This window comes from Canis lupus, chromosome 36 (genome assembly GCF_048164855.1).
Source record: "Canis lupus baileyi chromosome 36, mCanLup2.hap1, whole genome shotgun sequence".
Lineage (NCBI taxonomy): Eukaryota > Metazoa > Chordata > Mammalia > Carnivora > Canidae > Canis > Canis lupus.
The window spans coordinates 7,859,945-7,875,231 of record NC_132873.1 but is presented as its reverse complement, the minus strand read 5'-3'; the positions used below and the strand labels follow the sequence as shown (position 1 = coordinate 7,875,231).

The 15,287-nt window shown below is 40.9% G+C and overlaps 1 protein-coding gene across 3 annotated transcripts in view; it reads right to left on the bottom strand.

Annotated features, from left to right (window-relative positions):
* Nucleotides 1-3,730: 3,730 nt before the first annotated feature.
* The window catches only part of PECR (peroxisomal trans-2-enoyl-CoA reductase), a 29,901-nt gene continuing 18,344 nt past the window's right edge, over nucleotides 3,731-15,287 (bottom strand). The window contains exons 7-8 of one of the 3 annotated variants that reach the window (XM_072813572.1): nucleotides 7,718-7,829; nucleotides 3,731-4,701 (exon numbers count right to left, since the gene is read on the bottom strand). In XM_072813572.1, the coding sequence (XP_072669673.1) occupies nucleotides 4,616-4,701; nucleotides 7,718-7,829 (198 nt within the window). In that variant the 3' untranslated portion in view covers nucleotides 3,731-4,615. Of the gene's footprint in view, nucleotides 4,702-7,717; nucleotides 7,830-12,297; nucleotides 12,874-13,630; nucleotides 15,279-15,287 lie in introns of those variants that run through there. The other 2 variants (XR_012025161.1, XM_072813573.1) reach the window with 2 other exon arrangements.

Genomic DNA, 15,287 nt, shown 5'->3' with positions numbered 1-15,287 from the left:
CGCATGGGGCCTGCTTCTCCCTCTGCCTGTGTCTCTGCCTCTCTCTCTGTGTCTCTCATGAATAAATAAATAAAAATCTTTTTTTTTTTTTTTTTTAAAAAGAACCAGATGCTCCCTAGTATCACGATCTAATACATGTTTCTGGAATGTGGTTTCAAATCTTCCCAGGAGTTGAGCAGATTTCAACCGGCAGCCACTTCAGTGAGGAGGCTGTGACTTGAAGTCTGGGCTCAATAGTGAACGGCCAAGAAACAACTCGTGAGAGCTTCTTGCAAAAAGGTGATTTTATAGTAACTCGGGGCAGGAGCCTTGGGCAGAAGAGCTGCATCTGGCAGCCTGAGAGGTGGCTCTTAGACATTTGAGGCCTGTGGAGGGAGCAGCGGGGGAGATGATGTAGGTCTCCAAGGAATTTCCTGTGCTGGAGGCTGGAGGCAGGGTCCTCTAGGACCTTCAAAATTTAACGATTCTCAAGGTGACATGGCTTTTAGCCTTTGTTGAAATACCCACATGAAGCTGGGAAGGAGGCCGTGAACTCCTCAAGGAGCGTCACGCTCTGCACGTCTCAGGGGTCGATGGGTGGGCTGCAGGCTGTAAGTTTTCATTTACACGACTTTTTTCTTTCTTCTCGTTAAAGTGAAACCCGTGCAAGTGAGGAGTGCAGAAGAGATGAAGGAGAGAAACTAAAGCTCAGGTGGAAACTCTGCAGCCAGGTCTCGGCTTCCCAAGAAGGCAGTGTCCAGGTAGGCTGGTGTTCCACAGTTAGTCCACAGGGTACCCTTCTTTGAGCCAAGCCTTGGGGTAGCACTGGAAGTAAAAGGGGCCAACGGTAACTGTCTTACAGTCGTGGGATATAGGCACGTGGCAGCCCAGAGATGCACCGCTTGGGCCTTGGGGAATGTAATTATTAATTGCCATCTCAGCTCAGGAGCTGCCCTTTATCTGCTATTCCCATATTCTCTCTCTCTCTCTTTTTTTAAAGTAATCTCTATGCCCAATGTGGGGCTCAAACTTACCATTCTGAGATCAAGACTTGCATGCTCTATCAACTAAGCCAGCCAGGTGCCCCTATTCGCATATTCTTTACAGTTCTCCTTACTTCCCACTAGCCAGTCTCTCATTACTCCCATCCCCTGTGCTAGCTAGCTAGCTCATAGTGACAGATACCTATTCCAGGTAAGAATTGGCCATTCTTGGGATGCCTGGGGGGCTCAGCGGTTGAGCATCTGCCTTCAGCCCAGGGTGTGATCCTGGAGCCCTGGGATCGAGTCCCACGTTGGGCTCCCTGCACGGAGCTTGCTTCTCCTTCTGCCTGTGTCTCTGCCTCTCTCTCTGTGTGTCTCTCATGAATAAATAGATAAAATCTTAAAAAAAAAAAAAAAGTCTGATCCAAGGCACAGAATCCCACACAACAGCATCCAATCAGGTGACTCACTTCCCAGTTAAAGGTGGGCGAGTGGGTCCCTGACCATGAAACCTTGATTGTATCTCACACACTGTGCTTCTAGAAGCAGCCAGCCTCACAAAGGACTAGGACAACCAACGCACACATGACGTGCCAGCAAGCTTCTGAAAGGATGGAGTACCATCTTTCAGGATGCGTTTCCCCAAAGGCTTTGGGACCATTTCTGGGAACCAATGAGTAAGAGGGAGTGGTTCTACTTACCACTTCCCATCCGTTTCTGGATTCTGCAGCACTGGAAGTCATGGTCCCAAAGGAGGCAACCCTCGCCAGGGGACACAATAAGGTCCCACTGTGCTACGAACTGTGGTCGATCCCAGGGCACATTGGCCTGCTATATTCAGGCACTAGCTGGTGAAAAAAAAGGAGTTGCCCTCACCAGCAGGAGGAGCAGAGCCACTTTTGTACAGTGAGGACAAGGAGTGCACATGTGGAACCCAGAGAACCTTCCAGGCGTCTCCTGGGACCCCTCTGCCCCCCACTGTGAAGGCTCACATGCAACAAATCTGGCCTAAGAAGGCTGCAAGCCTTTGCTGCAAGCTGAGATGCTTCCTGCCTACTCCTGTCCTTTTCTCTCTTTTACAACCGTCAGCCTGGCTCCACAGTCTGAAGGCTGCTGCTGACTTCCTGGGCTCCCTGCCCTCCACCTTCTGCAGGCACATTCCCCAAGTCTCATGCACACCTCATGCCATCTTGCCACCTGCTTCCCAGAGGACCTCAACTAGCACAGGCCATGAATGAAAAGAGCAGTGTGTGCGGGGGAGAGATAACATCCACAAAGGTCGTCTTCTCAACAAACTCTTTTAACACGATTGATGATTAGAATTGTTTTTTTTTTCCTCTAGATGTTTTTTTCTTTCTGTTATACGCCTTTTGCACCATGATCTAAAGGGGTGCACCCCTTTAGGGCACCTAGAAGATTTGGGAGGTTTAAATTTGTGTGTGGCTTGACTCATGTTTCTCTCTCTTGCTCTTGTAAGCTCTGTGGGGGCAAGGTCCGTGGTTTTTTTTTTTCTTCCCAGTACCTCACACCTAATTCCTACCATAATGCTGACCACACAGGGCCTCAAAATTATCGAGCGATTAAGTTTATTCAGAAATATTTAGTCCACAGAAAAATTTAGTACATGTAGTAGCAAAAGAACATTCCCTACAGGACACTATCATGAAATGTGTAGAAGTCCTGGGGAGTAGACTTATGATTCTAGAATACAGATGATGATCAGCTGTCCAATAATTGGTCTAAAGGGAAGATCTAATAAGATGTAGCTAAGTCTCATGTTACGAGGGGTGGCCTCCATGCCTTCGGTAGAAGTAAACAAGGACAACACTGGAGATTTATAGGGCTGCCTGCAGTCATCAGCGTGAGGTAATCTGAAAAGCAAGCCCTGCCCTGTCTCTTCCATCTTCCACACCAACCTGCATTGGGGCTTGTCTGCTCTCTAACGTGGCTTGTAATTCTTAACAACTATGGTAATATCATGTCCAGAGGCCATTGTAACGTGTTGTCTAGAAGGAAAAGATTTCTGATCTTCCTCCACTAATAGCATGGACACCAAATGTACAGCTGAGTGTGTACTGTGACGCTGCACTTGGGCAGATCCAAGAGCGAGCGTCTCTTTAATGCTGCTCCGTAGGCATCTCCTTTGCCTCACCCTGGTCCTGGGCCTAGGTGGGAGCCTGGTAAAATGGCAGATTTGTGGGTCCCTTCCCAGAGAATAGGGAATTAGATACAGCTGTTGTCAAGTTAATGATGGTTTGCTTCATGATATTTCAACTTTACTATGGTGTGAAAGTGGTAGGTTTTCAGTAGAAACAGTATTTCAAATTTTGAATTTATCCCAGGCTGGTGATGTGCAGGACACAGTCTCTCTCTCCTGATGTTGGGCAGTGGCAGACAGCCGTAGCTCCCAGTCAGCCACACACTCAAGGGGGAAAATAACCAAGACACTGACAACCCCTCTGCACCCATACGCCATTCTGGTTTTCACTTTGAGCACAGTACTCAATAAATTACAGTGAACACTTGAATACCACATAGTCTGCATGAGATGATCTTGCCCGAGTGTTCTGGGCATGTTTAAGGGAGACTAGGCTAAGCCACTGATGTTCACTAAGTTGGGTGTATTAATGCATTTTTGACTTGACAATATTATCAACTAACAATGGGTTTATCAGGAGATAACCCTTTAGAAGTCAAGGGAGATCTTTACGTTGCACTGAGAATTATTGATAAAGAAAAGAAAATACTCGACGTCAAGAGGGAATAAGTCAATTGAAAGAGGTTTAATAAAAAGATGAATGTACATAATTTATAAATGGCATCTCAGAAGTCAGGATCATTGCCCAAAAAAAATCAGTTGAAAGCAGAATACTGAAGCCTAATACATTTGCATGACATTTAACAATTGTTTTGCATACAAAAAAGAAACATGAAGAAAAGGGAATACTTTTGGTAAATTGAACACCAATAAAAAATAAATTTATTAAAAAAGAAAAAGAAAAGGGAATACTTTATATTGGAACTTAAGACACAAATCAAGTACTACCAAGAAATACTACATATAACTTCATTTTTCTTTTGAATTAAGAGGCTTATACGAAGTTGATTTTGTGAACAAAACAAATCACACATTGATAATTACCATAAAGTTTTATGGATCCAAAAGCATGATATCTACTATGAAATATGAGTCACTGTATATTTTTAGTTTGAAGAATCATCATGATGCCACAATTTAGATTTACTTCCCACCTCTACAATTAAATACTAAAACCTTTTGGGAGATCATGATACCTCTATTATCAATTTGAAATTGTTTCATTTTTCAAATTTTTTTTCAAATATCTTTTTGAAAAATATCATTTTCAAATTTTTTTTGAAATTTTCAAAATTTTTCTTAGAAATAAAAGGCACAATCACAATGTATGCTAAGCACCATTCCTAAAAAAGAAATCTTTAATCACATGGTGTTGGTTGGGGCTTAAAAATGCACTTATTTTGGGAATAGTTTTTGCATAAGTACAATTTGATAACGTTAAAAAGGCAGATAGTGATTGCTGCATACAAATTATTAGCTCCCGTAAAGTACCAAGGTGCATTCTTGATATATTAAGGCATTTGGAGACCAGAGATACCTCTATAGTTTCCTTAGCTTAGAGCTTGCTTTTACTCTTGAAAGTATTCTTCAAATGTTTGACAAAGGATATGTCCCCTGCTCCATCAGGCCAGTTGTCATGATCTGTTAAGGAAGTGGAAAACTTCATGTCAAGCGCAAACCTATAACCCTCCTTAGTCCCCTTAGTTTCCAGCAAACCCCCTTATTTTCCCTGGCTTACCCCTTTTCTCAGCAAGAAAAAGAAATCATTAGGACAACTGGCAAAGGTCTTGAGAAAATCCCGGTTTTGAATCCCAGCCCTGCCATGCACTGGCTTTTTCAAATTTGGAGACGTTCCTCTTCCTGAGCCTGTTTCCTCATCGATTGCAGACACTTGTCTTCTAAAGTTGTGAAGATTAAACGTGACAGCCTATGTAGAGCACTTGGCATACTGCAGCCACTCAATACATACCACGTCCTTAGTAACCAGGATGACTTGAAAACCACGTGTGTACTTTGTACCGGGCACACATAGTTGCCTGCCCAGCATCTAGTCCCTCATCCTCTCTTTCCAAGTAAGCTTCCACTTCTACTTGGGAATCCATGAGGTTCTGGAAAGTGGCCCCACTTAGATCACCAACTGAGCTAAGTCAATCAGGGCACGCCATCCCCCTGGGTGAGGGTGGCCACTCACATAAGCTTGTCCAAAACAGAGTAGGTCTCAGAACTCTGCTAGAAATGCTGTAACAAAGTCATTCCCCTCCCCTCTCTCTGTCCAGCTGCCTGTGAACAAAGAAGCGAGGGGCTTTCAGGGTGGCAGGCAGCCATCCTGCAACCAGCAGAGTCCATCTTAAGATAAAGCCAACACTACAGAAAAAAAAAAATTGTCCTGATGAGCTCAATGAGCAGATGATTCTGTTTGCTGTTCAGTGCTGTGGGCCAATAAATGCCCTTCCTGCTTAGGCCAGTGTGAGCTGCAGCTAAAAGCATCGTATCTGATACAGGGCTTTAAATGTGCATTATCTAATTAAATACTCCCAACTGTTTACTCAGAAAATGCTGTAAGTGACCACACTTTGCAGAAAAGAAATCGGAAGGCTACAGAAATTAATTTTCCCAAGATCACACAGCTAGTAAGAGTCGAGTGGGGCTTCCACCCCAGGCCTTGTCACTCCAGAGCTGGCAATCTTAAAGAAAACACAGGACAGAAAGGCTCCCTATTTCCACTCGTTGTTTCGGGGAAGTATATTCTTGAAAAATTGCTGTAGGGATCCCTGGGTGGCGCAGCGGTTTAATGCCTGCCTTCAGCCCAGGGTGTGATCCTGGAGTCCCGGGATTGAGTCCCATATCGGGCTCCCTGCATGGAGCCTGCTTCTCCCTCTGCCTGTGTCTCTGCCTCTCTCTCTCTGTGTCTCTCATGAGTAAATAAATATAAAATCTTAAAAAAAAAAAAAGAGGTAGAAATAACTTAAAAAAAAAGAAAAATTGCTGCAGCTGATTTTGCCAAAAACTTAAAAAATATTTTTACGCTAATAAATACAGTGTTTTGGACATCTACGAGGTGCAGTCTGTTAAGCTTCTGGCTCTTGGTTTCAGCTCAGGTCATGATCACAAGGTGGTGAGAGGGAGCCCCCACATCCAGCTCTGAGCTCAGCATGGAGTCTGCTTGCGATTCTCTCTCCTGCCCCTCCTCCTGTGCTCACTCTCTCAACTAAATAAAATCTTAAAAAACAAAAGTGTTGGAATTACAAAAGAAAATTATTTCACTGGAGGCCTGGAGAAGCAGCCACCTGGGGTTACTTTCCCTTTCTAAAAGAAAAGTGACAAATACCCTCCCGCCCTGGCCACTTTAAATACTATCTGAAAACTACTGCATAACAGGTCGGCATTTCTGTTTTTCAAAACACGAGCCTTAAAACCACGATATCTTATGCACATTACCACACTGATGTTATTAGTAAAGAAATATAGATGGGAGGGGGAAATAATAAATAATGTTGAAGTCCCATACTAATCACTTATTAATGCAAAGAAGGTCTGAAGCCTTGTGTAGATTGTTAGTACTCTTCTGTGGAAGAGGAACCTAGGTCCCTGCTATGAAATTAAAATACACATGTGGGGTACCTGGGTGGCACAGTCAGTTCGGTGTCCGACTAGGCCCTTGGTTTCAGTTCAGGTCTGATGTCAGGATAGTGAGATCGAGCCCCTTGTCGGACTCCACACTCAGTACAGAGTCTGCTGGAGACTCTCTCTCCCTCTCCCTCTGCCCCCTCCCCTGCATGTGCATGTACTCTCTCTCTCACTGAAATAAATAAATCTTAAAAAAATATATACATGCATTACATCAGCTACATTTTAATTTGCTAGTAGCCACTTAACACTCCTTAGCAACAGTGAAAATACTTCTGAATTTTATATTTGTATGCAACATCTATATCTGGTTGAACCTTTTTTTTTTTTTAAGATTTTATTTATTTACTCATGAGAGACACAGAGAGAGAGAGGCAGAGACACAGGCAGAGGGAGAAGCAGACTCCCTGCAGGGAGCCCGGTGTGGGACTCGACCCCAGGACCCTGGGATGGTGCCCTGAGCCCAAGGCAGGTGCTCAACCACTAAGCCACCCAGGTGTCCCTGGTTGAGCCTTCTAAAACTACTGCTTTTGTATATTAAATATAGTTGAATACAGCAAAATCATATGGTCTCACTCAATATATATATCCCAAAGATCACGTAAAATAGTACCGTGGACCCCACCCACCTAATAGGTCTGATTCTTCTGCTCAGATATACAAGCCACTTATTAAAGGAAAAAGAAGGAATTAAATCTTAAAAATACAGCAACCTTTTGCCTCTTCTATCTCCTCCTTATACATATATCATATCGAGTATATTTTTCAAGGTTAAAATTCCACCAACCTCTGCACACACAGGCAATTTTTAAAATATATAAAGCAATGTACTACGATAAAAAATACTTAGATGTTTTCTTCGACTGGGAACATTTCCTTTAAAGATCCTATCAGGAAGATAAACATTTTGTACATTTTTGATGTGCCATGAGAGTCAACCCTAATCATTTACACGTAACTGCTTAAGAAATTAAGCACCTGCACCTGCAAGGGCAGACAGTTAGTGATGGCGCATCTCTTGAGGGCTCACCTGGTACGTCGAATATGTGCGTATACAGAGACTGGCCCCCGTCCACGTTCACCAACTGTCCAGTGATGAAGGAAGCTGCAGGAGACAGCAGGAAGCAGACCACCGAGGAGATCTGGAAACAGAAGCACACATGTGCATACAGAAAAGCAGAGGCTCCCCACCGGGGGCTGCCTCCCCGCCCAAGGAAACACATCTGGAAACACAACTGTAACATGAGTCCTGAAGTCGGTGTGCACCACAACCTGACAGCACATGGACAAATAAATGCCTTTTTCTATCTGAGAACCATTAAAAAACGTGACTAGCATGGCAGGAGGTGAAGGAACATTATTATTATAATATATAATATATTATATTAATATAATTTATTATTATTATATAGGGTCAAATAAGCCACACAATGTGAATAAGCCAGGTGAACACATGGCTTGCTTCTTCCTGACAGCCCAGCTCCTCCCATCTATTGTTGCCCACCATAACCCACTTGTCCACACCATCCTGTGCCTTTTCTGTTCTTGTCCCTGAAATAGCCCGCGTGGTTACTCTGAATTGACATGTGCTGTAAGCACAAAATACACACTAGGTTTTGCAGAACTGGTATGGAGAGAAGAACGCAAAGTCTACAGAACGTAAAATGATGTTTAGATATATTGGATTGAGTAAAACCTTATTAATAATAATATATAATTATTTATATTATTATCTATTGTATATTAAATTACTATCACAATCTTCATTTCATTTCTTTTTACTTTTCTTAATGCGGATACTAGTTACCTTAGAATTACCTATGTAACTATTACGATATTTCTACTGGACAGCAGTAGTGCAGATAATTTTTTTTAAAAAGACTTTATGTATTTATTCATGAGAGACACACAGATAGAGGCAGAGACACAGGCAGAGGTAGAAGCAGGCTCCCTGCGGGGAGCCCAACGTGGGACTCGATCCCGGGACTCCAGAATCAGGCCCTGAGCCAAAGGTAGATGCTCAACTGCTGGGCCACCCATGCATCCCTAGTGCAGGTAGTTAATCATTGAAAACTTCCCCCAGCCCTGAGAAGGGACAGATAGTTCTGAGCTATGATCAAAAGTAACCACCAGGACTGATTTATATTAGCCTGTATAATCAATCAATGACAACTCACCCCAAAAAGCTCCTTTCTGATGCCAGCCAAACAAGAACCCTCTCGTCCCCATAACCATGACTTCCAGACCCCTAAAACCACACTTGCCCCCACCAAAAGAGAAAGAGTTCTAGTTTGCTCTGTTCAAAGAGACTGTGCCTGACCTGCAATAAATGTGGCTTTGTGCTGAATTTTGTTTGAAAGATTGACTGATGGCCTCCTGTATTTAGGATAAAAATAAGTACTTAATACATGTTCATAGAATGAAGGATCTTCATCCATCTCTCCCCTTAAAATGTTGCATCACCCAGCTCCTGCTACAGCATTTTGTCCACAGACCAGGCACCATTAAATGATACTGAACTGAACCGAAACCATGTGCTAGGTAAAAGATAAATATTCATGATGCCTGATTTGCTTTGGGAGCTCAACGCGGAGCTAAACTGAACTAATACAATTTTTATGATTACCAAATTAACGAGGCACTATCGTACTATCTTCAGATAGGTTCTCCTTAACTTTCATTTTAACAAAATCCATTTGATGGATGGATTTGAGGCACCAAGCCATTCACAAGAGTTGTATCAATCAGTAAACATGATTAAAGGCTAGCAGTATCCTTTAATATACTGTGTTATCAAGTGGGAACTACACATTAGCTTTTCTGCTCCATAGCGAAGTCTAACAGTTGAACTAGTTGAACTAGTCACTCTCTTCATGAAAGACCATTTTTAACTTGAATGACTAACATACTATGGTTATTCATACCGGGATACTTGAACCACCCTTGCAGCCCAGGAATAAATCCCACTTGGTCATGGTGAATAATCCTTTTAATGTACTGTTGGATCCTATTGGCTAGTATCTTGGTGAGAATTTTGACATCCGTGTTCATCAGGGATGTTGATCCGTAATTCTCTTTTTTGATGGGGTCTTTGGTTTTGGGATCAAGGTATTGCTGGCCACATAGAAAGAATTTGGAAGTTTTCCTTCCATTTCTATTTTTTTAAACAGCTTCAGAAGAATAGGTATTAATTCTCCTTTAAATATTTGGTCAGGGGGATCCCTGGGTGGCGCAGCGGTTTAGCGCCTGCCTTTGGCCCAGGGCGCGATCCTGGAGACCCGGGATCGAATCCCATGTCGGGCTCCCGGTGCATGGAGCCTGCTTCTCCCTCTGCCTATGTCTCTGCCTCTCTCTCTCTCTCTGTGACTATCATAAATAAATAAAAAAAAAATTTAAAAAAATAAAATAAATAAATAAATATTTGGTCAGATTCTCCTTGGAAGCCATCTGGCCCTGGACCCTTGTTGGGAGGTTTTCGATGACTGCTTCAATTTTCTTGATTATGGGTCTGTTCAGGTTTTCTATTTTTCCCTGTTTCAGTTTTGGTAGTTTATACATCTCTAGGAATGCATCCATTTCTTCCAGATTGCCTGATTTGTTGGCATATCGTTGCTCATTATATGTTCTTAAAATTGTATTTTCTCACTGTTGGTCATGATCTGTCCTCTTTTATTCGTGATTTCATTTATTTGAGTTCTTTCTCTTTCCTTTTTGGTAAGTCTGGCTAGGGGTTAATCAATCTTATTAATTCTTTCAAAGAACCATCTCCTAGTTTCATTGATCTGTTCTACTGTTCTTTTGGTTTCCATTTCATTGATTTCTACTCTAATCTTTATCAACTTTCTTCTCCTGCTGGGTTTAGGCTTATAGACATGGAGGCTAAAAAGCATCCTACTGGAAAATGAATGGGTCAAGCAGGAAATTAAAGAAGAATTTTAAAAATTCATGGTAACAAATGGAAATAAAAACACAACTGTTCAAAACCTTTGGGATGCAGCAAAGGCAGTCCTAAGAGGGAAGGATATAGCAATACAAACCTTTCTCAAGGACAAGAAAGGTCTTAAATACACTTCCTAACCTTATACCTAAAGGAGCTGGAGAAAAACAGCAAATAAAACCTAAACCCAGATAGGCTGGCAGCAGACCTATCCGCAGAGACCTGGTAGGCCAGAAAGGACTGCCATGATATATTCAGGGTGCTAAAGGAGAAAAACATGCAGCCAAGAATAATTTATCCAGCAAAGCTTGTCATTCAAAATAGGAGAGATAAAGAGTTCCAGGAGAAACAGAAACTAAAAGAATTTGTGGTTACTGAACCAGCCCTGCTAGAAATATTAAAGAGGATCCTTTAAACAAAGAGAGAGCCCAAAAGTAATATAGACCAGAAAGGAACAGAGACAATACACAGAAATAGTGACCTTGCAGGTAATACAATGTCACTAAATTCATATACATAAGGCTGCTGCCAGCCTTATGTTTCTACCCTTGTAGGTTATGGGCCTCTTGTTGCAAGGGGCTTTCAGGATTTTCTCTTTGTCGCTGAGATTTGCAAGATTCACTACTATAGGTCAAGGTGCTGACCTATTTTTATTGATTTTGAGGGAGGTTCTCTGTGCCTCCTGGACTTGAATGCCTGTTTCCTTCCCCAGATTAGGGAAATTCTCAGCTATAATTTGCTCAAATATACCTTCTGCCTCTCTTTTTCTTTCCTCTTCCTCTGAGATCTCAATTATTCTAATATTATTTTGCTTTACGGTATCACTTATCTCTTGAATTCTCCCTTTGTGATCCAGTGGTTGTTTATCTTTTTCTCAGCTACTTTATTCTCTATCATTCGATATCACTAGTTCATGGTATCTTCTATATCGAATTCTTTCTTCTTATTTATCCTAGCAGTTAGAGCCTCCACTTATTGCATCTCATTAATAGCCTTTTTGATTTTGACTTGATTAGATTTTAATTCTTTTATTTCTCCATAAAGGGATTCTCTAGTGCCTTCTATGCTTTTTTCAAGCACAGATATAATTTTTTTTAAGATTTTATTTATTTGTTTATGAGAGACACACAAAGAGAGGCAGAGACACGGGCATAGGGAGAAGCAGGCTCCCCAGAGGGAGCCTGATGCAAGACTCAAATCCCAGACCCCGGGATCATGCCCTGAGCCAAAGGCAGATGCTCAACCACTGAGCCATCCAGGCATCCCCACGTAGTATCTTTATGACGATTATTCTGAACTCTAACTCTGACATCCTACTTATATCTATGTTGATTAGGTCCCTGGCAGTCAGTACTCCCTCTTGTTCTCTTTTTTTAGGTGAGTTTTTCCATTTTGTCATTCTTTTTTTTTTAATTTATTTTTTATTGGTGTTCAATTTACTAACATACAGAATAACCCCCAGTGCCCGTCACCCATTCACTCCCACCCCCCGCCCTCCTCCCCTTCTACCACCCCTAGTTCGTTTCCCAGAGTTAGCAGTCTTTACGTTCTGTCTCCCTTTCCGATATTTCCCACACATTTCTTCTCCCTTCCCTTATATTCCCTTTCACTATTATTTATATTCCCCAAATGAATGAGAACATATAATGTTTGTCCTTCTCCGATTGACTTACTTCACTCAGCCCATTTTGTCATTCTTGTAGAAACCGGTTGCTTTTCTATTTGTAGAACTGCAGCAGTTCTCTTTTAGATCTCCAGCTGAGTTCACAGGTGTTCAGGACGATTTGATAGTTATCTAGCTGAATTCCTGGGACCAGACAAAATGAACTCCTCTGCCATCTTGGACTCCTCCCACGTGTGATCTTTTGATATTATATAATGGATTGTGTGTCAACATCTAGAAGATTTCCATAACTTGGTGGACCAGTGTTTCCCAAAAAAAGAGCAATAACTGATGTCACAAAATCATCTGTGGGTGAGAGATCTAATCAAAGTGCAAAGAAAGCCCAATGGATTTTAATGTAACTGATTACAAAAGGTTCACTGACATGGTTTGATATCCCCCTACATTGCAACCTTATCTTTAAGAAACAGCCACTTGGGATCCCTGGGTGGCGCAGCGGTTTGGCGCCTGCCTTTGGCCCAGGGCGCAATCCTGGAGACCCGGGATCGAATCCCACGTCGGGCTCCTGGTGCATGGAGCCTGCTTCTCCCTCTGCCTGTGTCTCTGCCTCTCTCTCTGTGTGTGACTATCATAAATAAATAAAAATTAAAAAAAAAAATAACAAAACACACATAAAAAAAAAAAAAGAAAGAAACAGCCACTTGTCAAACATCAAAGAATATCCACAATCATCTAAAAAGATTGCTAAAACACTCCTCCCTTTTCCAATTGTACATGTACATGAAGCTGGATTTTCTTCATATGCTTTAAACAGAACAACATATAGCAATATATGGAATGCAGACTCAGATGTGCGAGTCCAGTTGTATTCTGTTAAGCCATACATTAAAGTGACTTAAAAAGTGTAAAGCAAATGCAAAAAAAAATGGCTTTCTTTTGCTTTTCAAAATACAGCCATTTTTAATTAAAAATATTTATTCTTTAAAAAAAATTTAGGGATGCCCATGTGGCTCAGCAGTTGAGTGTCTGCGTTCAGCCCAGGGTGTGATCCTGGGGTCCTGGGATCAAGTCCTACATTGGGCTCCCTGCATGGAGCCTGCTTCTCTCTCTGCCTGTGTCTCTGGCTCTCTCTCTGTGTCTCTCATGAATAAATAAAATATTCAAAAAAATTTTTAAATAAATAAATCTTAAAAAATAAAAAAACAGGGGCTGCCTGGGTGATTCAGTGGTTGACTGTCTGCCTTTGGCTCACTTGGACAGTCCCACATCAGCCTCCCCATGGGGAGCCTGCTTTTCCCTCTGCCTATGTGTCTACCTCTATCTCTGTGTCTCTCATGAATAAATGAATAAAGTATTTTTTAAAATTAAAAAAATAAAAAATATTTATTTTAACATGTAATGCCTTTATTACTATTATCTTAAATGAACAGATAAATATTTACTTCTCAGTTTTGATTTCTATACAGTAGAGACAATATAGTTCATGTAAACAAAAGGAGTGTTCTGTCCAAAATAAAAATTTGATCATATCATCCCCTTGATTAAAATCCTTTAAAACCCCTCTCGGTTTTCAGAATAGAAATCTAAGCATCTTGCTTAAAATGGCCCATCAAATGTCTGATTTAACTATATCTTCTAAAAACGTATTTTGCAGAACTATTTTACTTCAGGAATTCTAGAAGTTACCCCTCACACAAGAGTGCATATCTGTGTTCAAGGATGTTCACTGCAGATATACTACAATATTGAAAATATGGAATCTAAATGTGCAACAATGGAGTCTAATTAAACATAACATGGTATATCCGTAGCAAGTTGCAGAAAAGTACATACAGTAGAATCCCATTTTGTAACAAAGTCAATAAACACAGGTATTTTGGGGTATGCATAGCAAATTTATGGAAAGAAATATATCAAAATAACAATGAAAGCTCATTTAGAAATTAGAAAACATTTTAAGAGTTTTATGGTTTTGCTTTTACATTTAGCATGTTAATATATTTGAAAATTGTTTTGTATGTGATATGAGATAGGAGGCCTAATTTATTTCTAATTAAACAGCCAATTGCCGTAAGTCTTATGCTATCCTATCTTCACAGATTTGAAATGCTACTTTTGCTGTATAAACTCCTCATATATACATGGTACTGATATAGGAGTGCATTCTCTTCCACTAAAATCTATTCTAGTGCCAGCACCAGATATCCTAAATAAGTACAGCATTATAATATGTTCTAATATTGCAAAGGTCAAATCCCCCCATTATTCTTTTTCAAAACATTTTTTTGGTGTTTTTGCATTAATATTTTTCTAGACCAACTTTAGAATCTGTGTGTTTAATTCCAGTACAATATTAAATGTGTGCATTAATTTAGAGAAACTTGATTTTATTTATTTTTATTTTTTATTATTTTTTAATTGAAGCACAGTTGACACACGATGTTACGTTAGTTTCAGGTGTACAACATAGTTTTTCACAACTCTGTGATGCTACCCTCAGCACAAGAGTAGCTACCCTCCATCACCAAAGGGAAACTTAATTTTAATAAAATTGATTCTCTCCATTGAGGAATATGACATGTCTCTCTATGTATTCTTGTTTTCCTGTTCTTCAGGAATAAATTTCATGTCAGTGAGAGCTAAGCTTATGTCAAGTATTTCCATTTTTATTATTGTTGTAGAAAAGATAGCTTTTTTTTCATTGTATTTTAAGACTAATATTGCTGGCCTTTAAGAAAACTTCTGATTTCTACATACTTAAATCTGGCCACCTTACAGAAATCGAGTATGGAATTCCACCCTAGCCATAATCACCTGATTTGGTTTAGGGTCCTGTGTACCAACAAAGGCCATGTGATTAAATAACACTACTGAAAAGTGCAATGAAACAATAAAACCATGCTGTTCTTGATTCACACTGCAGTCAATCCCGGATAAAGACTGCCGTGAGTGTGCAAGTCACAGAGCTAGAAAGTGCAGGGAAAATGGGCTGGTGGCAATGGGAGCACTCATCTCCATCAGCCAACCAGACTGTGTGAA